The 25,794-nt window shown below is 34.5% G+C and overlaps 1 protein-coding gene across 1 annotated transcript in view; it reads right to left on the bottom strand.

Moving 5' to 3' along the window:
• The window catches only part of frem1a (Fras1 related extracellular matrix 1a), a 32,759-nt gene extending 9,326 nt beyond the window's left edge, over positions 1-23,433 (bottom strand). The window contains exons 1-24 of the mRNA XM_052561405.1: positions 23,234-23,433; positions 15,718-16,148; positions 15,198-15,292; positions 14,739-15,052; positions 13,609-13,805; positions 13,199-13,522; positions 12,235-12,343; positions 10,648-10,779; positions 10,211-10,555; positions 9,856-9,998; positions 8,292-8,488; positions 8,075-8,165; positions 7,827-7,994; positions 6,797-7,005; positions 5,606-5,699; positions 5,282-5,534; positions 4,192-4,395; positions 3,842-4,027; positions 3,504-3,700; positions 2,268-2,475; positions 1,992-2,136; positions 1,756-1,897; positions 697-892; positions 275-539 (exon numbers count right to left, since the gene is read on the bottom strand). Of these exons, the coding sequence (XP_052417365.1) occupies positions 275-539; positions 697-892; positions 1,756-1,897; positions 1,992-2,136; positions 2,268-2,475; positions 3,504-3,700; positions 3,842-4,027; positions 4,192-4,395; positions 5,282-5,534; positions 5,606-5,699; positions 6,797-7,005; positions 7,827-7,994; positions 8,075-8,165; positions 8,292-8,488; positions 9,856-9,998; positions 10,211-10,555; positions 10,648-10,779; positions 12,235-12,343; positions 13,199-13,522; positions 13,609-13,805; positions 14,739-15,052; positions 15,198-15,292; positions 15,718-15,948 (4,445 nt within the window). The 5' untranslated portion in view covers positions 15,949-16,148; positions 23,234-23,433. The remainder of the gene's footprint in view (positions 1-274; positions 540-696; positions 893-1,755; positions 1,898-1,991; positions 2,137-2,267; positions 2,476-3,503; positions 3,701-3,841; positions 4,028-4,191; positions 4,396-5,281; positions 5,535-5,605; positions 5,700-6,796; positions 7,006-7,826; positions 7,995-8,074; positions 8,166-8,291; positions 8,489-9,855; positions 9,999-10,210; positions 10,556-10,647; positions 10,780-12,234; positions 12,344-13,198; positions 13,523-13,608; positions 13,806-14,738; positions 15,053-15,197; positions 15,293-15,717; positions 16,149-23,233) is intronic.
• Positions 23,434-25,794: the final 2,361 nt, after the last annotated feature.

The following is a 25,794-nucleotide window of genomic DNA, read 5'->3' as shown; positions in this document are numbered from 1 at the left end:
ATGAACATACAAATTTGAATTTGCAAAAAGAAAGCAAAGCAACACCTAGGAAAAAAAGGGTGCAAAAAGTGTATATATTTATATACTTTTGAATATATATTATATAAAATCCATTAATAATAGATTAACATTTAATAATGAATTATCATGAATATAATGTAATAGGCTTTACTTTCTTTAAATATTATAAATCTTGTTTTTTATTATTTAAGTTTGATTTTAGAGTGAAATCTTAATTAATATCTAACACAATGTCCTTGCATGAGGTCCTTACCGCAGGGTCTCTTTAGGTGAAGTGGCTCTGTTGTCATGTACGTAACACACCAGGTTTGCTGCTACGTCCAGCTGACTGAACGACTGGATCTGCACTCCGCTGTGTTTGATGTACTCCACGTGTCCATGTGCTGGAGGTACGCTGATGACGTACAGAAGCTCCTCCGGCTTGTCAGTGCCGTCTACAGCCAGCAAGACATCTGTGGTGAGGATCACACGCTCCCCACGACTCGTCCTCACGGGCTTCACCAACAATGCTATTTCTCCTGGACAGAAGAAATTGTGCATAATTTGCTGCTAACTCTAGGAATATAGTATGCATATCATCAGGAAAATACGTTCATATCAGTTACTTTTAATGTAGGGAATACTCATACATTAATCGTAAATTTCACAAACGGTTACAAAGAAGCAGAAGCCCACCTTTCTCCAGCTCTTTGACCGTGATGTGGAAGTGCTGCGCAGGAGAGCGGTTCTTGCCGTCGAACACATGGAAGACAAAGAAGTCAGCAGCGCCGGCTCCGGGATGACCGGTGTGAAGGTAACGCAACAGGTTCATCTCCAAAACCTGCTGAGAGCAGTTCATCCCTGCTGATACAGACACCCAGTCTGTGCCCACCTGAGGAACAGCAGACCACCAGCGTGTCAGTGGCTTAAAGGAACAGTTCACCCAGAAATTTAAATATTCTCAGACCATTCAAGATGTAGATGATAAGTTTCTCCAAATCTGTTCGTATGAAGTAACCAACTCATTTAATCTCTTGCTCACCAATGCATGCTCTGCAGTGAATGGGTGCCGTCAGAATGAGAGTCCAAACAGCTGCTAAAAACATCACAATATTCCACACCGCTCCAGTCCATCAGTTTACATCTTGTGAAGTGGAAAGCTCCATTATTAACGTTGCTTCTGGCCAAAATATGAGTCCATCATGTTTTTATCAGCTGTTTGGACTCTCATTCTGATGGCACCCATTGATTTTAGAATCTGGCATCTCTACCAAAGAAGAAAGAAACTCATCTACATTTTGGACGGATTGCGAATGAGTAAATTTTCTGCTAATTTTTGGGTGAACTATTCCTTTAAGGTGCATTCACACCAAAGACAATTTCTATAATAAAGATAAAGTTGTATTATTTATTCTACACCACACCACAATTATGTTGATAATGACACAACTGAAATCACTTGAACATAAAAACATACAAATCTACTCGAATCCGTGAGCTTAAATATTAAAAGCAGGAGTTGACATAACCGCAATGTGTGTTCATAATAAAACACAACCATATTTTCTTAGTGTCAAGAACATTTTTCTGCTGTAAAGAACCTAGTGTGCACTGGAAAGGTTCAATGGATGTTAAAGGTTCTTCATGGAATCACAGAATCCAAAAAGAACCTTTATTTTTAAGAGAGGTTTTATGATACACATTGTTCCTTTTAAGGTGTAAACAAAGTAAATCTGATGTTTTCAGTAGACTGACCTTCATCTGAATGACACCATGATTCGGGACGCTCTCGAACACATAGATGATGTCCGAGGACGGAGTGTCTTTGTCGTGAGCGCTGAGCACAGCACTGGAGATCAGCCTGGACTCCCCAGCCCCCATCTCAATCCCACTGTTCCTGTGTTTTTCCAAAGAGATTTACCACTTAAACGAATGTATTAATGGCTAACATTAGAAGTCGATTTACTGCAATGGCATTAATGTGCAGTTACCGTATAATCTGCGGTTCCTCATCATTGACAGGCAGTACTTTGACTCGCACGTCTTTCTGGAGCTGGTGTTTCCCATCGGAGAGCTGAACAATAAATCCATCCTGCTCACTCTCAGAGTCATCGTGCACGTACATCAGAGTCATGCCTGAGGACAGACCTTATTATTAATATATGCTATTAACTGAACAATAAAAGACACATCAAACTACTGTTTTTACTGTAGACCACACAGTTTGGACTTGGAGGGGGGATTGGCGTAAAAGTCTTTTTTTGTACCATTCCTGAGGTCGTCTATGGTGAAGTGCTCCACAGGGGTCTCAGATCCACGCTTGTGAAGTGTGACATCATTGCCGTGTGGCACGCTCATGATGGAGCCGTGCTGAGGCTGCTGGACGATGCTAAACATTAAACGCTCTCTGGGAACGTCAAGGTCCACCGCACTGATTACAGATGAGTCCAGCTCTTTCATGTCTCCCTCCCGAACCTTAAAGACAAAACCCTGGTCATCACAGCTGAACTGACTTCAGAAAAGTTTCTTTATACAGACAGACTATGCCAAATATACTGTATAAACCTAATCACTTATTTGGCTGTTATAAACACAGATAATAAAATATGATCTAAGAACGATTTGCTAACGTTCCTATTATGTTAAAAATAAAACATTTCGGAATGTTGTCTGAACATTTTTTAAATGCTTTAAAACTTTTTTCTTGGTTATGCAAATGTAAATGGAACATTCAATTTGATAATTTTGTAAAACATAATGAGAACATTACTTTTGAATATCCTCTGAACTTTCTGAAACAAGTAAAACTCTTAAAAAAACATCAGACGGACATCGAAGTAAATTGTTACAGAAAAAAAAAGTTTCATGAACATAATAAAGTATAAATTATTTTTAGCACATGTGTATTTGTAGCAATAACCAAATTATCAATTTTTCTTTAATGACAAAAATTCTTAGGATATTAAGTAAAGATCATGTTCCATGAAGATATTTGGTAAATTTCCTACTGTATATATATAAAAAGCTAATTTTTGATTAGTAATATGCATTGCTAAGAACTTCATTTGGACAGATTTAGGGGTGATTTTCTCAATATTTGGATTTTTTGGCCCCCTCAGATTCCAGATTTTCAAATATTTGTATCTCAGCCAAATACTGTCCGATCCTAACAAACCATACATCAATGGAAAGCTTATTAAATCAGCTTTCAGATCACATATACATCTTTAAAAAATCTTATGCCTGGTTTTGTGGTCCTTGGTCACATTTAAAAAAAAAACATTAAAACATTATACACGATCATCCAACAAAAACAAAAAAGGTTTCGTGAACAATGTATACATAATGTTTGTTTTAGCTCATGTTTGGAGAACATTATTACAGACCAGACAACCTTTGAATGAACATTCCATTAACGTGTCTTCAAAAAGAGAACAGAACGTTAAACCAGTGTTCTAAGAACATTCCCTGTCATCCGGTTACTAGATTACTCTCTGACTGACCGTGAAGTTTCTGGCCAGGAATTCTGGAATCTCGTCATTGGTTGGATGGATGATGATGTAAAACGGGACTGAAGAGGACTGCTGTTTCCCGTCGGACACATGCAGCATGAGCTGGTCGCTGGTGGGCTCCATCCTCTGGTGTCTAGACTGGACATAGTTAATGTGTCCATTCAACACGTCCCTGTAAGTGAAAGAGGCTGAACAAGGAAACACAACGCTATCAGTGCTGGGTAGATTACTTTACTGATGTATTCTGACTACTCTTAGATCATTTTAGGGTACTTTTATCAATCTAACTTGTTTGGAGCAGCTTTTAGATTGAGTGAAATGTGACTCACTGATACTGATGCCCATGTTGCTCTTCTCAAATCCTGGACTGGGCAGGACGTTTTCTATGTATCCAAACTGTGGCGGAGTGACCAGAATGAGGTTAAGGTCCTCTGGAGCAGAGTCCTGGTCTTCAACTCTCAGATGGGTGACCGTGATGGAGGCTGACCCTCCCTCATCCACCATAAACACCTCTCCTGATGTGAGAAAAGATGCTTGATGGACTCTAGCATGTAAACAATGAGTAGCAAACGCTAAAATGTGTCTTTTGAAAAGAAGTGCAAAAAGAAGTACTTAATTAAAATAAAAGGCCACTTACAACATGATATTCTAACATCAGAAAGAAAAATGTTCCAATTACCGACAGCTATAGCTGGTGGTTGGTTGTTCACGGGATAAACGGTGATATTAAGGTCGTAGACAGGCAGGGCGTTCTGTACTTCAGGTGGTTGTGCGTTGAATACAGGGGCTCTGTTACTGCAACAGGAAGGAACTGGCCCTGATTCTCCATCAGAGATCACAAACGTAACGACGTCATGACGTGGCTGCAGCCCAATCTCTTGTCCTTGAGTGTATATCAATTGAGATCCATATAAATTTGTTATTTAATAAGTATATTTAAAAAAACAAAAAACTGCACATAATGTAATGTTAATGAAATAAAACGCCGCTTAAGTGTACTTAAAGAGAATAGACTTTCATGAATACACTTAAGAACACTTTTTATAATAAAATAAAAAATTAAATAAAAGTCACTTAAAAGTACATTTCAAATCATTTTTTTAGAGATTTTTTTTAAGAAATACATGTATGATGACATACACTTTAAAAAATATACTGTAAAAAAAACGGCAGCTGTGGTTGCCAAAATTATACCGTAAAAAATACGATAACACTGTTTTAGGATTAATGGTTTTATACCGTAAAAAATACACTAACACTGTTTTAGGTTTAACGGTTGTATACCGTAAAAAATACGGTAACACAGTTTTAGGCTTAATGGTTTTATACCGTAAAAAATACGTTAACACTGTTTTAGGCTTAACAGTTTTATACCGTAAAAAATAAGGTAACACTGTTTAAGTTTTAACGGTTTTACCTTAAATTTACAGTTTATTACCGTAATTTAACAGATATAATATTAATATACCAACTTATTGAAGTACTGAAATCTGTTTTGTTCCTTTGTAATACACTGGTAACCACCAAAAGTAGTTTATTTACCGGTTAACCATTTAACAGGTTTGTACTGTAGCATTATGTTAAAATCAGTTATTTTTTCCAGTGTACAGTAATAAAGCACTTGTAAAGGTATTCTATATTTCATTTAGAGCATTAACACTTGTTTTGAAAGTATGCTTAAGTGTACTTTATTTTCAAAAGCGTTGGTCAAAATATGATTGGATATTAGATGATACAGAAACAATCCAGTGCCATTATTCTCATATCACCTGTGTGTCTGTAGGAAATGAAGCCTGCCGTTACATCCGCTTGAATGAAGCGGTCCACGATGATGCCGTTTCTTTGAACCACCCCGTGATATGGTTGTCGGGCGATCATATACATCAGTGTGCTGTCTTCACTGTCAGGATCAGTGGCACAGATGTACTCTATGGTGATCAGCACTTCCTGTCCCTCGGCACAGACTAAAATGGGCTTCAATCCTGGCACGAGGACTGGCACCTCATCGTTGACTAGTGTCACCTGTCCAACAGGGGTTTGTTAGATGTCTTCACGTGTTGATAAAAAATAAATGCTAAATAAATCTTCATTACCTTGACATGTAGTACAAAGTCAGCAGTATTTATCCCATCCGTGGCAATGAACTTAATATTATCATGTTCTGTCTCAGAACTGTCGTGGCGATATCTGTTGAGACAAAAGAGTCACATAGAGGAAAAGAACCAGCAAAGTGGAGTTTAACTTAAAGGATAGTTCACCCAAAAATGAAAATTCTGTCATACTTTACTCACCTGCATGTTACTCCAAACCTGTATAAGTTCTTCTTCTTCAAAAAATAAATAAAATAATAATAATAATATAATATATATATTTATGGGTGAACTATCCCTTTAAAGCAAGACCCCCTCCAGGTGAATTGGGTAATAAAAAATAACCAATAGAAATCACTAGAAAATAATCCCAGTGGATTGATTATAACAATTGTATAATTTCTTTTTTTGTTAGTTTTCTTGAATTATGTTTAAATATAAAAACTCGTTATCTAATTAAGTATGCTGTAATTTACATAATTTTTTAGAAATCTGAACATTGGAAAAGGTCAGTTTTCAAAATTAATTTTGTTAACATGTGTGACCCTGGAGCACAAAACCAATCATAAGTAGCACATGTGTATTTGTAGCAATAGCCATTAAATACATTGTATGGGTCAAAAAAGGAGATTTTTTTATGCCAAAAATAATAAGGATATTAATTAAAGATCATGTTTCATGAAGATATTTTGTAAACTTCCTCCTATAAATATATCAAAACTTAATTTTTGATCAGTAATATGCATTGCTAAGAACTTCATTTGGACAACTTTAAAGGCGATTTTCTCAGTATTTTGATTTTGTTTTGCACCCTCAGATTCCAGATTTTCAAATAGTTGTATCTCAGCCAAATATTGTCCGATCCTAACAAACCATGCAGCAATGAAAGCTTTCCATAAATCTCAATTACGACTAAAATACTGTCCACAGCCTGAAAACAAAAATCACCATGTTTTCAGGAATACAGAAAATATATAAAACTATAAGATTTTATGCATTAAAAAAAATTGTGGCCTTATGTTTTATGATTGAAATATACAAATAGATAAAGTGTATTTCAATAAACTCTTAAAATTGCATTTTGGATGTTTTCTTTATAATAGTCTGAAACAAAACCATGATTTTGCCTGAAGTATCTTGCCTACAAGATCGTTTACAGTAAACCCAAACAAACTGTGAGGAACCACATCTGACCTAACTTTTAGGCTTTTCAGATCCCTGACTGTGAAAGTCTGGCCTGGACTCATGGCTGTGCCGTCCAGGTAAATGCTGCCATGCTGGGGTCCGGTCTTCAGCTCCACGTGCAGAGAGTCCTGTAGAGAGTCCTGGTCTGACAGACGCATGTGGTCTTCACTCACCCAGCTCTCTCCACCTTCATCCACCATCAGTGGCTTCACACGCACCTACAGATGACAAGAAACACATCCAGCACTCCACCAGCACTTGTGTTTGTATACCACTGAGATCTAAGGATAATAAAGTGCTATAGTTTAGAAAATAGGTGAGTAGCAAAACATGTATCATCAGCATCATGCTAATAGTAAAACCATTCATAATAACTTTGATTAAATATATGAAAAATAACCTAATATATAAAATTATATTAAAACGGTGACAACATAAGGTGTGCTAAAAACTTAAACTCATTTTAGTTCAGCTAGTTGCAACATTTCCCATTTTCATTTATTTTTCATTGATAGTTGTAATACTAAAATAACTAATTAAAATAAACGAAAAATTAAAATGTATGAAAAAGAAAAAAAAAAGAATATAAATGGCAAAAACATTTTTTTGTTATCCTGCATTCCAATTAATATCAATCAAACTGGAGTTGGGTTGTTTTGATTAAACGATAATAACTAAAAAATATATACTGTGCATATACTAACTAACACAATACAAAAATCTGTTTTTGCAAATAAACTCTTAGTTTATTTTTATATCAAAATATCAATATATTGACATTCATAGTTTCATAGTTTTTTTTTTTTTTCATTTCAGCAGAAGTAAAAGAAATACCTTAAGATGGCTTTGAATATTTAATAATAAGTGCCTTGCAGTCAAAAAGGTTGAGAACCGCTACGGTGATATTCTAGTCCATTATTAATGTCCATACCATGAATATCAGATATTCACAGATATTCGCAAGTCTCCTCGATTAGCACCACTAGCAAGCCCTATAATGATTGTCTGTTCTGGTTTGGGTCGATGAGGGCTGCTGTACCTCTGGTGCCAGGTTATCCTCCGGCAGAACCGTCATGTTGAAGCAGATTCCAGCGGTCGTGCTGCCTTGCTGATTGGTCACTGACAGGACAAACTGGATGTGCTGAGGGAACGGTCCAATGTCCAGGATGGGGGGCATGTAAGCAACCTTCATGAAGTTGACCGCATGCTACAAAGAGAGGATCATGTACAGCTTCAGACACTTCTGGAAAATAAAACATCTAACCCTAGTTCAGACTGAGTATTTACCTGAGTGAAAAGTCTCAGCATTGGAGCATTTGGGTCCTTGGTAAATTTTGGGATGCTATCAACCAGAAACAACCTTCCTGCATCAGAGCCACTGTAAAAATGAAAACATATAACTCATACACGTCACATTGTAAGATGCAGGTAACAGTTTGAAATCAATAGCATCCTGTGGACTGCAAGGGATTCTTACAGTATGCAGAGTAGTTTAATTTAGTACCTATAGGTGGTGCTGTAGAAAGGTGGGGTGGTGACGGTGTACGTGAGCTCACTATCTGGAGACTCCAGATCCACAAAGTGCAGCTGCTGCTTGGTCAAGTAGATGACATCTGTCTCATTAAGCACCAAGTGCCTGGTCACACCCGGGGCTTCCTGTGGAGGCTGATCAGGGACTGGCTGGATCTCAATCACAACCACCTGCAAAGATCACCTGCTTAGTGAAGAACCAGACGTGTCCAGTTTTCAAAGTTTATTTTCACCTAAAATATAACAATTATAAACCGTTTATTGCTTACTATTCTAAGAACGTTAAAATGTATCGTTTTCTTCTTGTGATTATAAAGTTATTTAAAGGTTACAAACATGTTTCTGACAACATTCTTCCGACTTTATTTTCACCTAAAATATAACATTATTTAACCATGTATTGCTTATTATTTTAAGAACATTAAAATGTATGGTGTTTTTGTTGTGATTATAACGTTATTTATTAAGGGTTACAAACATGTTTCTGACAACATTCTACAAACTTTATTTTCATCTAAAATACAACGTTATTTGACTGTTTATTATTTATAGTCTAATAACGTTAAAATATCAGCTTTTTGCCATGATAATATTTTTTTTAAAGATTCCAAAAATGTTCCTTACAATGTTGTACTTACTTTATTTATACTTAAAGTTCCTTAGAATGTAGTAGAAGGAAATTAGAATGCTGTACTTTATTTTCACCTAAAACATAACATTATTTAACAGTTTATTTCTTCTAAGAACGATGAAATGTATAGTTTTCATGTTGTGATTATAACGTTATTTAAAGGTTACAAACATGTTTCGTAAACCTTTGTACTAACTTTATTTTCACCTAAACATAATATTATTTAAAGCATACAAACATGTTTCTGACAACATTCTTCCAACTTTATTTTTACCTCAAATATAACATTATTTAGATGTTTATTGATTAATATTCTAAAAACGTTGAAATGTAGTCTTCCTGTTGGGATTATAAAGTTATTTAGTAAAGGTTACAAACATGTTTCCGACAACGTTCTACGAACTTTATTTTAACCTAAAATACGTTATTTGACTCTTTATTTTTAATAGCCCAAGAAAGTTAAAATGTTACATTTTTTTGCCGTGATAATAAAGTTTTTTAAAGATTGCAAAAATTATTCTTACAATGTTCTACAAACTTCATTCTCACTTAAAATGTTATTTTTTATGCTTATTTTTAATATTCTAAGAACGTTAAAATGTCATGATCATGTTATTTAGAGGTTACAAAAAACATTTCTTAGAACGTTCTTCAAGTACAAATAACATCACAAGGATGTTCCGAAAATGCTGTTCTAAGAATGTTTTCTCTCAACGTTATGACAACGTATATCAAATATTAATAAGGTTATAAGAACGTTCTATAAACATTAATTTAGGAATGTTTTGTGCAAAAATTTCTATAACTTTTTTTAAAAACGTTAAGTGAAAGTTGTAGGTTGTTCTCTGTTGGCTGGGAAGAATGTTAGAGATATTGCATCAATCGATGGATGATATCCAGAAATTACCTGAGGCTCTGAGAGATTGGGAGGGTCATGAAAGTCAGAGAGCACCACCTCAAAAGAGTCATCAAACACCTCACCGCCTGAGTGTTGATAGTAGATGATGGAGTGGAACAGGTCCTTCTGAAGAAAACGGGTCACTGGATATCCTGCACAAATATTAAGGAGTATTTAAAGCAAAATAAGGTTTTTCAGATTATAAAAAAGCTCTTTAAAGATGCTTTGACTTAATGGTTCTTTGTGGAAACCAAATCGGTTCTTCTATGACATCGCTGTGAAGAACCTTTGAAGCACCTTTATTTTTGGGGAGTTTAAAAATTGAACCAATGCAGTTAAGCTTTCCCTTCGATGCTTTCCTTACCTGTGATGCCAGGACCAGGCATCTTCATGATCTCGCCTGCTTCTGGAGATCTGGTGATGTTGAACATGATGTAGTCATCACTAGAGTCCAAATCACAGGCTTGCAAGATAGATCCTCTCAGAAGAGCCGTCTGGCCCTCAGACAGCTCCAGCACCATATTGGTAATGAGGAAGGGCGGGCTGTCATCTTTGGGCAGGATGTTGATGGGAAACTTGTGTCTGGTTTGATGCAAGCCATCAGTAATGCGGAAGACGATGTAATCTTTAGTCGTGTCGCTGTCATCGTGGTGGTAGCGAACCACACCGTCCTTTATATCCTTCACAGTGAACATGAAACCTTTTCCACCTTACATACAGATAAACATACAGTGATAGTGAAACGGTTTAGTGATATGACTGAAAGATGAATTTATCAGGAACAGTCATCTGCATGTGTACCTTTAACCGTTAGTCTCCCGTGCTGCAGGCCGTCCACAGTGATAATCTTCACTGCCTTCAGGTTGTCATTATCCACAATCTGAAACTGATCCCATGTGATTGGACGAGACTGACCTTCCAGCAGACTGAGGCCTATTAATACGATAATTTAAATTGCAATAAGCTGAACTTTAGAATAATTCATGAATATTTAATAAAATGAATGAATGATTGAATGAAGCATTTATATAGCCCCTTTTGTGTACACCCAAAGCACTTCACAATCATATGTGAGGCCTGCTATAGTAGGGGTTAAGTGTATATTTATTTATATATTTATTTATATTATATTTATACACTGTAAAAAATTTCTTGTTGTTTTTACAAAAACTTTTTGGCAGCTGTGGTTGCCAGAATAATTTTGTAAAAATACAGAAAACTGTAAACACATTTACGTCAAAAACTGTTAATTTTACAATATAAAGCTGTAATTTACAAACAAGAAAATGTGAATATAAACCAGTAAATTCAACAACACACAAAATTAAATCTGTTTTGTACCTTGAAAATACTGACAACCACCATAATAATAAAGATGGTACTGTATAAGAGAAAGCCACATGAAGTACCAAAGCTCATCACAAGTAGCTTCACCACAAGCAGAAGTATATATTAACATATAGAAGGTGCACATTTATGGAAACACAAAACACCATCATGGTAACACACGTGATACTTAAATAATGCAAAAAACTTTCATTAAGCAACAGAAGATGTAACATAAAGCTCAAATGTACATAACTGATAACAAGAACTATTTAAAAACATGATTATTTAAACAAAATACTTTCAAACGTGGAGTGTCACGCAGGGAATTCTGGGAATATCAGTTTACAGTTTTAGACTGTAAATTATACATTGATTTGTTCTTTTTTTACTTCTAAAAGCTGTATAATTAACAGAATTTTACTGTAAATTTACATTAAATGCTTTGTTAGATCTTTTACAGTTTTTCCCTGTATATAGTACGGGAACTTACTGTTAATCTATTATCAGTTTTTTTCCGTAGCGTTTTTACAAAATTTTACAGTTAAAATTACACTTATTTTTTACAGTGTATGTCATTTCATAATTCTATTTGTCTTCGAAATATGGATAAAGTGCACTGCTAAATGTAATGACAAGCATTTATTGTAGTTTGTTAGTCAACACATAAAAATAAGTGCAATTCTTTAAAGGGTGACAAATTAATGATTTAAAATGTACTTTAAAATTGGCATTAAAAACACACACTGTGTTAAAAGCAGTCATAAAAGTGTCTTTCTTTAAATGCACACGCTGTAAGTGGCCAGTTATTTCCTTAAATATTATAAGTATTAAGTACAGTTTTTTTAAGAATTGAAGTACACTACAAGCAATCATTCTACATAGTGAAGCACACTACATAGGCATGCTTTTCAGGGTAACTTAATAGTGGCACAAAGTAATCAGAGATGACACAAGTGGAGTTTTTTTCTTTTCCAAATATTAAAAATAATAATTTTTACACCCAAGATTAAAAGTTGTGTTTATTGTATACTGCATATGAAAAGGATGCACAATACAGACCCATGTTCCATGATACTCGTGGCGCATTGGTATCAGCTGTCCTGATTGACACGTGAACAATCACAGGCTGGCTTTTCTCAAAGTAGAAATCATGCACTTCAAACTCCACCTAGTAGAAATTAAACTTCTGTTTAATGTTCATGCTAGTACAGTTCCCCTTGTGAAAAAGAAGTGTGCTTAATTGTATTGAATATGCATTTGTGTCCTTGTGTATTTGTGTACAGATTTACAAGTATAATTTTGAAAACCTGTACTTATAATATAATATAATAATGAAATAATGAAAAAAAAAAATGTGTACTTAAGATGAGTACTCTTTCATTACTATGTTTCTTTATTTTTTAAAAGCACTCTTAATTTCCAACTGCATTTAAAACAAGTTTCAACTATAACAACATTTTCATTTCATTGTAAATAACATGCAATTAAATGTTGAAAATATTTCATTCAGTTCACACTTAAGTATATTCCTTTAAAGTAAATTACTGTATTTCCATGCTTTTTAATCAACCTGTCCTCCAACCAATACGCTCGTATAGGTCGTTTGTCCAAATCACTGAAATACGACCCATCAGAACCTTTCGGCAAAAAGTCATTTTCATATTAATGTTTTGTACTCTTTTATTTGCACTATGATTTGTGTTTCGTGTAGCTCAGTTGGTAGATTGTTGCGTTATACCTTAATATGTAATCATGCTATCATGGGTTCGATCCCAGGGAGCGTATGTGCGCGAAAATGTATATGCTCAATAAATCATAATTTAGCATGATTTCTGTGAGGGTTAGATTTAGGGGTGGGGTTAGGTGTGGTCATTCGAATGAATTAGCCATTAGCCTTAGACCTCCTCTCGGCCCGTCTAGTAAAATATTTAGGAAATACTGTGAGATCGGTGTAAAAAGCCCACAAGTTGCATTTAAATAAACGTGCGTCTTTTTAATAGTATGCTGAAGTGTGCTTCAAGACCTCATAGTTCCTGCGCTGTGTGTGGCTGGAGTTCGGAGGCTGGTAGCTGACCATCATGTCGTTGAGATCCGTCCATGTGAAGGAGGTGATGGGTTTGGTGTGGTCAGACAGGTGAGTGATGAAGCCCTCGCTAGGGGCTTTAGTGATGTTGAACACCAGCCGCTGTTTGGGCGTCTCATCATCCTCTGCGTCCAGCGTTGCCGTTGAGATAGGAGTCAGGATGAACTGATCCACCTCTAAGATGAACATGGACATGAAAGCAGGCTTGGGCGGCTGATTGGGCATTGCATCCTTAATGGTAACTGGGATCCAGACCTGCTCCGACTGAATGGGAGACGGACAAAACTGGTGTCAAAATCATAGTGAAAATACTCAGTAATAGGAAGATGCCTTAATCTGATACTGAGCACCTGGATGATGCTCCTGCTGCGGGTGTCTGTGAGGTCCAGTCTAATGGCGATGTAGTCTATGTCTGGAGACGGAGGGTCAATGTGGTGGTAACGGATGCCCATCGTTAGGAAATCATTGCATGGTACTTTGGTGATCTTCAGCAGTTTAAGACCTTTTAGACACTCGTCACTCTTACAATGAGCTCTGGCTTTATTATCTGCAGGGAGGCAGAGACAATAATGCCCTGATATTAAATGTGGAACTAGGTTGTGAAATAAATGAAAATTCTCTCCTTATGTTATAATGTTCATAGCCCACAGAGTATATGTAAAGTGTGTCAAGTATTTTCATCTATTCTGAAAATCTAAAATGATAACTTAACATAACAAATAATAGATAGAAAATAAATAGATGAACAAACAAATAAATGTGATGCTACTGTATCAGCTGTTCTCCAAAATCATCATCCAAAAACTGTCTGCAAAAATGTATTATATACATATACATTATTATATACATTAATATAATTTGTCATTTATTTATTTATTTATTTAAAAAAGTTAGAAAAGTTGGAAATTAAAAAGCTGAAATAAAATTGTAATATTAAATGAAAACAATAATAATTATAAAATAAATATATACATTTTAAAATAAATAAAAGAATACATTGTTGCCTTGGCAGACAAATGAAATGAAATAAATTTAAATAAAAGTACTAAAATGACTAAAACTAAAACTAAAATAAAAATTAAAGTTAAATATAAATATTAAAAAATAATAATAAAAATGCCAAATCAAATAAACATTTAAATTTAAACTGAAAAGCTAGTTGAAAATATGAACAAAAAATACTATTGTGTGTGTGTGTGCGTGTGTGTGTGTGTGTGTGTGTATATATATATATATATATTATACATGTGTGTGTGTGTTTGTGTGTGTGTTATAGTATTATGGTATATAATTTTAGCATACAGTATACTGTAAATAGCAATAAAATAAAAAAATTGCCACTAATGTGAATTATGACCCTGGAATATTTTAGCACCCTTTAATTTTCATTTAACTATATTTGACTTCATTGAATCATTTCTAAAGTATCTTTGTTTATATGTTGATAACCTGAAAATATCTGATTATATAATGATTGTACCCAGCTGTCTTCGTAGAGAAACAAAGCTATCAGGTTCATCTCCTCTCGGCCCGTCTGGTTCCTCCGGTTCCCCAGTGACTAGCTGACCGTGAACAGGTAGATGCGTCTCCAGAGTTGTCACCCGAACTGTGCACTCAATATTATGTCTGTGTTCATAGTGGAAGGACACAACATTGCCGTCCAGAACATTGGAGAGGCCATCAAACTCTGGCACCTCGAGATTCTGTGATCCAAACTTAATCACATTACAGTCCGGCTCCATGATTTCAACATGGAGAGAGAACAGCTCACTGTACGTCTCTGTCTCTGTAAATCTAAACCACAAATATACATGAGACATACATATTTAGACAGCACAACAAAAATAGATCAAGTCAAAGTATGATATTTACATTTTATCTGACTTCGAATTGGATGTCGTAATAATATCAAAGTTTTAAGACAACATGCAAAACAGACCTGTAGAGACGAAGTTTAACAGTATCTTCTTTTAAAATCGGACATCCATTATGAGTGTATTTCACTTCATCAGCCAAGAAGTGACAGTTGAAAACCTGACGAATGTGAAATAGTCGTAGAAAGAACAGAAAATTACTTGACAGCCTGCATTAAGAAACAGAAACTAAAATAAACTGAACTAAAAATACTTAATGCAATTTCTGTTTAAACTGGTATGCCATGTGTTTAAATATATTTGTAACTACATATTTGCAATAATGAAGATGCAATTGAATAAACTTAAAATATATTCAACTTTAAAAGTGGCCTTTTCTTTGATTAATATCAATATTATCTGCACGTCTTTTTTTAAATATAAGATTTGAAGTACACTACAAGTGCACATTCAAAACAATTAAGCACACTTCATATTCACAAGGATAGTTCTTCAAACGTCAGATGCTCTCAGATGAAACTGTATTTGCATGTTCATCACTGAATGTCTAGTGGATAATTCAATGCATGCAGAAAGGGGCTTCACCTGAGGGGTTAGTGTGCCCACCCGCTGTGTAATGGGCTCATTCAGCACAACTTCCAGCTTGCAGGCGTCCTTGGCTCTGCGGATGTGAAACTGCAGATCCTCCTCCTGCAGGAAGACCGACTGGCCTCGCTTCACCTTTAGACCAAGATTAGTTTTTACCAGAGAGCCCTGAATCTGCTGGAAGAGACCCACCAGGAGGAAAGACAAATATATCCTGTGTTTTGCAGTCATTGTGTTGGGTCTGAGTGGATCAGGACCTCTGCAGTGAGGAAATGAACAAATCTACTGGAGGAACCTCTGTTGTTTGATCTCGCTCTGTCCAGTGAATATTTTCATACAAGGTCATCTCCACTTCTTCTTGATACTAAAGTGAGACAACCAGAAGGATCAGGATCTTGTTCTCTTTCTAATCATTATATGAGATGTGATATCTGAAAAGAAAAGAAAAATATTATTACACTTTATTTTGTCGCCTAAACACAAAGGTCCTATACGGTCCATCACTGCATAAAGGAAATAAAGACTATTGATAAAATTAGCCTAGTGATATTAATAAGATAATACTAAGATTTGTTTTTATTAATTACATAATTTAAAAAATATGTTAAAAATATTAATTAAATACATTAATATTTATATTAATAATTATTATTATTAAAATATCTTAAAATAACAATTTAAAACAATGAAAAAATATCAAAGATTAAAAAGTATTTAAAAAAACATTGTAATAATAATTAAAAAAAAATATTAATTATAGGGGGCACAGGTCAAGTTTGAGAATCCATTAATTTACTAATTTACTGTATGTAATGTAAAATATACTTACAAATTATTTCAGTTGTGACTATGTATACACACAATTGAAATAATATACTAGTATATTTTACATTACATATGTTAGTAAATTATATATATGTGTGTGTGTGTGTGTGTGTGTGTGTATAACATTTACTTCCTTTAATTTACAATTTTAAATGAAAATGTAAAAATGTAAATACATATTATTATTATTTGTTTGTTTGTTTAATATTGAGATGAAATATGATGATGATGATGTTTATTTTTAATGATATTCACAAGTTAATAATGGCATAAATAGAAATATAGAATGAGATGCAACTTTTTCCATTAATCCATAAAGCATAACCTGCAAAAGAAGGAATTTGGAAATCAGATTCCCCTCAGGTTGAGACAAAAACACCATATTTGTTGAGTGATAGAGGAAAAACTCCTTTCTGAGCCCAGTCCCTCTTAGTTGAGACGTCAACTTCAAAGATGACCTTTGACCCTAAACGATCTCTAGGAGTCTCATCAGTCAGCACTTAACTCACTGCTAGAGAGGGTCAGTTCTTGCACCTGCGGTTTAATGAGCCATAAAAACACAGATTCAAGGCCATGAGAAATTCAAAACAAAATTAATTAACCATATTTTTGGCTCAAATCATCTCGAAGCAGAACAATGAAACACGCAAGGGATTTGTGCAGTACATTTCTATGAATCTGAGCTCACTGGGTCACAGTGGGTCTGTTCCTAGCATCAAAACATCTGGAATTAGTCCGTCTTTGTTTACTCACTAACATATTTTCTTTAAAAGGCCTCTCCTCTTTTCTTCCTGCTGTCTTTCTCCATTGGAAACCCCAGTTTTCTAAGATTGTTCCACAGCCTCAGGCTGAACAAAGTCAAAGCCAGGCCACAGAGACTTTCATAGCTTAAAAAGCAAGATGTAATCAATTTGTTTTGTTGGGATGGCGTGAAATTTCAAAGAGGTACAAACAGGGTTGACTCAACATAAATACAGTCAGAACCAAAGAGAAAAGCAGCTCTAAAATTTCTAAAATTACAGAATACAGAGTACTAATTAAAATACAAATTGTAAGCTGAGAACGTTTTTTCATCTCCAAGAAGTGTAAAGTTCAGGACAACCATGAGCACAATGAAGCGAAACAAGTAACTGCATGTGCTCTGTTATCCATTAGTCTGTCTCTGTTTCTTTAATGTATAAGAGGGTTGATTGCTCTGTGTGTAATTGCATTGAATATGCACTTGTAGTGCACTTAAAATCTCTATGAGGGAACACTTTTCTTAACACACTTAAGTACAATGTTAAGTGCATTTCACAATAATGTCACATCAGAGGTTTTAATTTTAGTACATTTTAAATAATTGTTTATTATTGTAACAAATTTAAAGCACAAGTAAATTACTTGATTATGACTTCACCTGTAGTGTTATTTGATGTTACATTTAAAGTTAATATATTTTTAATGTGGTAAATTGCAACTTCATTATTACACTGTAAAAAGTGATAACCTACAAATTTTAACTTAAAAATCTTATTTCCACTTGATTAATCAATAAATGTTAAAAGAAAATTAGGTATAAATGAATGTATTTAAGTTAATTTCGTATGCTTAATATTTTTGACTTCAGGCTACCATTTTTTCATCTGTCAAATATATTCAAAAAAATTTCCTACAAGTTGCAATAGAAATTATATTAAAGTTTGCTTACCATAAATGCTTTCATCAGTACACTTTACCATATTTCAAAGACAATAAAAGTAAGTACTTAAGTCCCACTTAAGTGGGTCAAAAAATGCACTTTTAAATTCAGCTAATTATATTCAAAATGAATTCCAGTTTTCCATTTAATTTTAAATGAAATTTCAAGCACTTGCTATAGGATTAACAATGTGTTCATTACTTTTAATAAGATGCATTTAGCAAATGCTGTAGTTCGGAAAGAACAAAAGATCTACAAGCCTTACATTTTTAGGTTAACATTGTTCCAGCACTCGAAATCTTCCAGAATATGATGTCATGTTTTATAAACATTTTATCAAATTGCATTATAAATTGTGAAAATAAAGGTGTTAACCTGGTTACTTATCGCGTTTTTATCATGTGATGTCAGGCAATGTTGATAAAAAAGTCAAATATCTTTTCATCTTTTTACCTTGAAAACAGATGTGGTGAAACAACTCCTTATTGAGATCCTAAACCCTTGTTTAACTCTCTTTAAATACAGATGCCTTAAGTTTGGCATTACATCATGCTTTTCATTATGGGCACATGGATTTACTGTCCTCATGCATGGTGCATGTGTTCAATGCACCTCAAAGTAAAGGCCTCTCTTTAAATGCAATTTCTTTGTGTTTTTGCTTCGCTAATGGCAATCATCGTAAACAAAGTCCAAGTAGAATCATCTGTTGCGTCTCTGAGCAACACACAGTAGTGTGATTTGATACAGCATTTTAAACAAATCAGATGAGTGAATGATTCAATGACTCATTAATTTAATTCCTGAAAAAAAAAACGAATCATTTAAACGAATGATTCAATGAGACTCACTTGCCCCAGTTCTGTTGGACTGTTATCAGAAAATACTGCTCGACCAATTAGATTTGAGAACCAAAATGTCTCCAGGAAGAAAAGCACATTTGTACATTTATTTTAGCTACTTCACTGTCATAAGGATGTTCATCAACTCTACAGCCGTGATGTCATTGAAAGAGGATTGTGTGTTTGTAAACTAAGCTTTCACACTGCTGGCCCAGGAAGTGCATAACAGGGAGGATTATGGGTTCTCTTCACAGGTTATTCTCCAAAAAAGGGCCAAATCCCTTGTTGTGCTTCGTAGAGATTAGCACTGGGACTTATTCACATCACTGCAGCCCATCTTTACCACATGCCTCCCAAATCCAGTGAGTATAAGCCAATGTGTTAAGCATCTACTTACATTACAAAAAGGAAAATTAAAATATTAATTAACATTGAAAAAAAAAACTACCAACATTTAACTACCAAAACTACCAACAGATCCTTTCAAGAATAAAAAACTACCATCCTGCTCAATATTTTTTATTTTATTTTACTTTTTATTCATTTTATATTTTATAAATTAACACTTTTAAAGAATGTACTTAAGTGCGAATTGAATTTAATGTTTTCAAATACTTAATCGCATATCATTCGCAATTAAATTAAATTAGAGTATTAATGTTTACATCTATATTCAATACAATTAGCTGAACTTTGTAGAACCACTTAAGTAGGACTTAACATCTTCATATGTAATTTGATTACTATCTTTATTATCTTTGAAATATGGTTAAAGTTCTGCTAAATGTACTGCCATGCATTTAGGATCAACTAAATACTTGAATGTGATTTCTATTAAAGTTATTTTGTTACGCATTTAAATATATTTTAAATTGTAATGATGAAGTTTTGATTTTACAGTTAAAATTATAATCAAGTACTTTACATGTGCGTTCGTATGTTAGTCAACACATCAAAATATGTCTACTTCTTTAAAACACGCCAAAAGATTATTAAAACAATGATGTACTTTTTATTTTGACATTAATGTTTTGTTTTATTTAACATTATTTGAAAATGCACTTTTAAAAAGTGTACTTAAGTGTGTTCAGAAACATAATTAAGAGTCTCTCTTTAAGTACACTTAAGTGACTTTTGATTTCACTAATCTATTATCTGCAAGCATAGTTATTTAAAAATACACTTATAAGATTTGAAATAAACTACAAGTACACATTCAATCCAAGGGTTTGCAACAGATTATCTACTTTTACAACAGCAGGAAAAAAAGTCTTTCCTCTCTGATTAATGGCTTAAAATCCCTGGAGTGCCTTTAAGGCATTTCAAATGCTTGTGTGCATAAACCACATCAGACTTCCAGAGCATTTCCAACTCTGCTTGTGTGATCTCAGAGTTTAGAAACTGTCAACATTGTTCTCAGGGCATGATTCTACACGCTGTACAGTCTGTGATTAGACGCTTCACCCCTGTTTGAGATGTTCTCTGAAGGTTTGCAGCAAGTTCAACATACAAGTGTTGAAGGGATCCTTCAAGGGTGGAGGTAAACACAAAATCGTAAGGAGGCTTGACTAGGAAAGGTTGCAGCAAAAATGCACTGAAGAGACTCTTGTTTTCTTTCTCTCATGTAGGTAAGAACCTGAATAATCACACCAGCATCAACCCAGAACAGCTGCTGGCTTCAGATGTGGAATATAAGATGCAAACATCTCTCAAACACGGTTTAACCAAAACCACAAGCTAGATTTATTGTAAATAATATATATATAATGTACTTTCATGGGAATATATTGGGGGAAATACTTATTCTGAGGCAGAAATTTAATTTTCTCACCAAAAAAATAAATAAATAATTCATAGCCATTAATGTGGAACACTTTTACACTTAGCATTATTTCATAATACTTTAATGTAAAAAAAAATTAATAACATAGTAATAACATACATTATGCTCATTAAGGTTCATACTCAATATTGTTTTCATAAACAGATAGAGATAAAAAATGTATACCTTTTCAAACAAGAAAGCCATTATTGACTACTCTCCTTCATATTTACTATATAGTTTAGCAAAAAAATGGGAGTAAAAAGAGTGACATTTAAAACCACAAAAGTCACATGTCATTACACACAACAATCCTACCAATCACAAGCAATCAGACTCAATTAAAGCCAGCTGATTGAAGCATGAGGATGTTATGAGAGCGTTTCACATACTGTAGGTCTGTTTAACTGGATATTATTGTAGTAACGTTGTTTGTTCATTAAGGTTATGTGCTGAAGAGATGGGGAGATACGTTTCAAGTTTAGCCAAGATTCACATCCTAATGTTTCGGTATAGATCTTGGGGTGATTAAGAGGCTCCAGTCAGGAAAGCCCAAGGCAGACCGGGTGGGTGGCCCTGGACCCCTCCACACTCGCTCTAAACTTCACTCTGCTTCCGTTCAAACATGTGGGGGCAGCTTTCCTGTCATCAAAACAAGCCAAGCAATGACAAAATGTGCCGCTCAGAATGTTTAATTAAACTGAAATGGCCATGGAAGTAACTACTGCAACTGCAACAACTTCTAAAAGTTATTAACCAATGTAATACAAAATTAAATAAAGGTTAAATTGCTTTACTTCCTCACCCCTGCAGCCTACATACAGTACAATATTTACTGACATCGCTTGAACTTTAAACTTTACTTGGAGTACTACTTAATATTAAGCCTAAACTGTGTTTTAATGTCACTATTGATGAGGATTGTTTGTATGCTATGGGTCTTTAAATGCAAGATATTTAAAGTGTAGCTGAAGTATACTTGCAATAGTTCTACTTCAGCACAATCAAATATACTTCAGTGTATCTATAGTTGAAGTGCGTTAAGTACAAGATTAGTTGTTCCAATTTAGCAGACTTTCAGTTTATTCAATTTTTTGAAATACAGGGTATGTGACTGTCCTTCTGACAAGGTGAGGCCATGCAAACAGTAATTTCCCTCCACTGCACAGCTCAAATTTCTGGGTCACACGGGAAAAAAAAGTGTGCGTCCCTCTCTGAAGAAGTGGCCTGTACAGCTGTGACTGACTGGAGACACCGGCTGGAGCCAGCAGAAAATCGGCTGCCTTTCCTCACAGCGCCGTGCACTGCTTCTCATCTCGCTAATGACAGGGTAATGAGCAGCCAACTATTTCCAAAGCAGAGATGAGCAGAGGGAAAGGGGAGGCTGGAGCGGCGTCTTTGCTCTCTAAACAGCTTTGGCCCCTATTTGGCAGCATACCAACCGTCTTCAGTGTTTGCAAGTGCTGAAGACTCCCAGATGAAAAAAAAAAGACGAGTATGGAGCATTGTTATTCTAAGCTTGAAGAAAGCTCAATAAAAATGCTGATTTCATTCATAAGGTGGACAGAGATTTATTTTGAATGCATGGATAAATGAGTGACTATATTCTAAGAGTCATTTTTCTTACAATATGACCAACCGAGGATTCAGTCAAAATCATCTTTTGGCCTCATATGAAAAAAACAAATGGGTTTAGCAAAGGTAACGATTTTGAAGTTTAGAAATAGTTTCACAGATTTCATAAAGAGAGCATTAGTTGAGGTAGAAATTTCTAAACAATGTGTACATTTATTGGCATTGGTTTCATGAAGAACCTGTAACGTCCATGGAACTTTTCCAAAAGGTTCTTTTAAGAATCAGTCTTAAAATTCCAAAAAGGGGGTTTTGCAGCAATGCCATAGAATAGCTATCTTTGCTTCCCCAAAGAACCTTTCAGTGAACAGTTCTTCAAAGAACCATTTTTTCTTAGTGTGAAGACCATTTTAATAATCTGAAGAAACATATTCCGCTATAGAGAACATTTTTGAATTCAAAAGGTTCTATAGATTTTGGCTGTTCTTCATGGAACCATCAATGCCAATAAATGATTCTTTTAAGAACTGTTGACTAAAAAGGTTCTTTGTGGAACCCAAACGCCTCTATGACATCATGCCGAAACCTCACACATTTACTGGTCATCTTCAATCAGTTGATCTAAATGTTAACATTGCTAAACTTCTCTCTAGTATTTCACCCTTCATCTTTCATGACTGAAAACAACAGATCTAGAAAGTGGCACTGCTACACACTCACAAACAAACACACACACATACACAGAGCACACATACAGTTAATCAGACATGTTCTTACCTTAAATCACAGCACTTGTCACTCCACAACTGTTTGTTTCTTCTCTCTTTCACTCCACTGTTTTCCACAGCGACTGTCTAATTGACCAGCGTCCCGGTGGCAATCCACACCCCTCCGGAGTGAGATGGGAGAAGTGGAGGAGGCGGGTGTTGTGTGGAAACTCAGAGCAGGGAGGTGGGATTGTCCTGCTCCGGAGGCGTCTGGGGAGGAGGAGGAGGAGGAGGAGGAGAGAGCAAAAAATGCAGAGGCAATCAGAAAAGAGAGGCAAACACAAACAGACAGAGATCAAAGAAAAGACAGCTCCACACCATTAGATAATGACAGATTGAGATCTTCCATCAAAGGGGGTCTAGATGACGCCACTGAGAAGAAGAAAAAACACGTTTGTTCAAAGAGCTTTCAAATCATTTTCTTAAGTGTCTCAAGTGAATAGCTGGAAAATAATGTGGGCTAAACTTTTTTTTTTTTTTTCACAATAGCCCAAAGAAAAAATATATGTTAGGTATTGTAACGCCATTTTTCATGTGTTTCAAGTTTTTACTTTACACAAAAGTAGTATTTAAGGTTGTGCATTAAATAGTAAAATATATTTTCACGTTATCTAATATAACAAATTATATATGTAAATGATCTAGAAATAAATGAATGCATGCACTTGAAAAGAAAAACTTAATCACCTTTTAGCTTGCTGCTGTTTACTGCATAGTCCTATAATGTGATAAATGCACTTAAAAATACAAACTTACATGAACTCATAAAATATAACTTTAAAAAATTACTTTTTTACTTCAAAATACCAGTAAGAAAAACTATATTTTAGGTGTTGTGACACCATTTTTCAAGTGTCAAGTTTTTTTGTTTTTTGTTTTTTCCCAAACGTTACCTACCTACATGACAATATTTTACCTAAGAAAGGAAATGATGAATGTAGAATGAAACATTAAATGCAAACTATTTGTTTTCTGTATTACGGACCTTTTCGGTTTTTTTTTCAGTATATTCTTGTGTATATATATATAACATTTTCATATTTATGCAATGTGATAAACACATTTAAAAACACTAATTAATAATCAAAATGAAGTCATATAAATGCATTTATGTAATAACTAGAAATTATTTTATATATATATATATAAAATTTCAAGTGACAAGTTTATATTTGTTGCATATTTAAAGGTAGCTGAATGTTATTGACTCACATGGTTGTGCATTAAACACAAAATGCATCTGTCATCTAAAATACCTGTACATAAAAGAAAATGTTTAAATGACCAATGTACAGAGAAGTAAAAAAAAAATGAATTCTTCTTTTAAGCATCTTTTTAGCTTTTGCTGTTCACTGCAAAGTCTGCAGTGTGATAAATGCATGCAAAAATACGAATGCAAATGAATTATCGAACTTGAAACTATTAAAATGCACATATAAAAAGAAAGTGCATTTAAAAATAGTTTTATATTGTATTTTCTTGGTAATTTTGGATCCCACTGCATTTAGTTACTCATTAACACCAAGGTATAGCCATTTTAATTCTATGGCACATTGTCCAAATGACATTCTGTCACACAATAACCATCAGTGTCTTCTGCCCTGTAACCTTTGACCTTACAATCACTGTTAATCTGTAGTCTGAGATCCTTTACTAAACCATTCTCCCTCCTGTGCAAACAGAATAGCTCGCAGCAATTGCTGTAGCTCTCAATAGCATAATAGCTCTGAAGAAGAATTAAACCAAATAGCGATTATTTGTTTAACCCTTTTCACAGACTTCACATGCACAGTCCATTATCTACACTTTTCTTATCCGAGGCTTTTGAAATAGTTTCAAGTACAGTAAGAGAGCTTATATACTGATAAGAAGGAGGCAATCTGCTTTGTTTAAAACAACATCAATTACATTCAGATTAACAGTCTATGAGAAATATGGAAGTGAAGGGTCAGAATGGAATGTAAACATTTAAAAATAATTCTCAAGTTTTTAAAGTTTCCCAACATCATTAATCACTGGTTTTTGCCATAGTGAGAGTGCAAAGATGAGAACAAGTCAACAAACACTTTCCCTGCTCTTACCATGACCGCACAGTTTTGAACACAGAAGAACTAAACTAATCCCTGCTAAATCTCCTCTCATAAAACACATTCATTGAAGTTTGTGGGAAAAGTCAACCATTTCATGTGGCTAACTTCAGTAGCATGCAAGAAATGCAAGAATGTGCCGCATTCAAACAACAGCATGAGTGAAGACAGTCACTTTAGCGGTTCATCTTCGCTTCAGAACTTACTATTATTATGGAGCCTGAAAATGTCTAGATTTAAATAATAAATGAACTATTTAAGCATTAACATCTAACTAGTTAATGTTATTCTTTTTTATATATATTTAAATTATTTGATTAATTTGCATGTTTTTATCATTTAAACTGAAAGAATATATCATGTCAATGTGTGTGTGTGTGTGTGTGTGTGTGTGTGTGTGTGTGTGTGTGTGTGTGTGTGTGTGTGTGTGTGTGTGTGTGTGGCAAAACTTAAGTTTGATGAGTCCATTTGTGATTTCAAATTT

The sequence above is a fragment of the Carassius gibelio genome, chromosome B7, assembly GCF_023724105.1.
Source record: "Carassius gibelio isolate Cgi1373 ecotype wild population from Czech Republic chromosome B7, carGib1.2-hapl.c, whole genome shotgun sequence".
NCBI classification, from domain to species: domain Eukaryota; kingdom Metazoa; phylum Chordata; class Actinopteri; order Cypriniformes; family Cyprinidae; genus Carassius; species Carassius gibelio.
The sequence above is the reverse complement of the archived record's forward strand: the minus strand, read 5'-3'. Positions and strand labels throughout refer to the sequence as shown.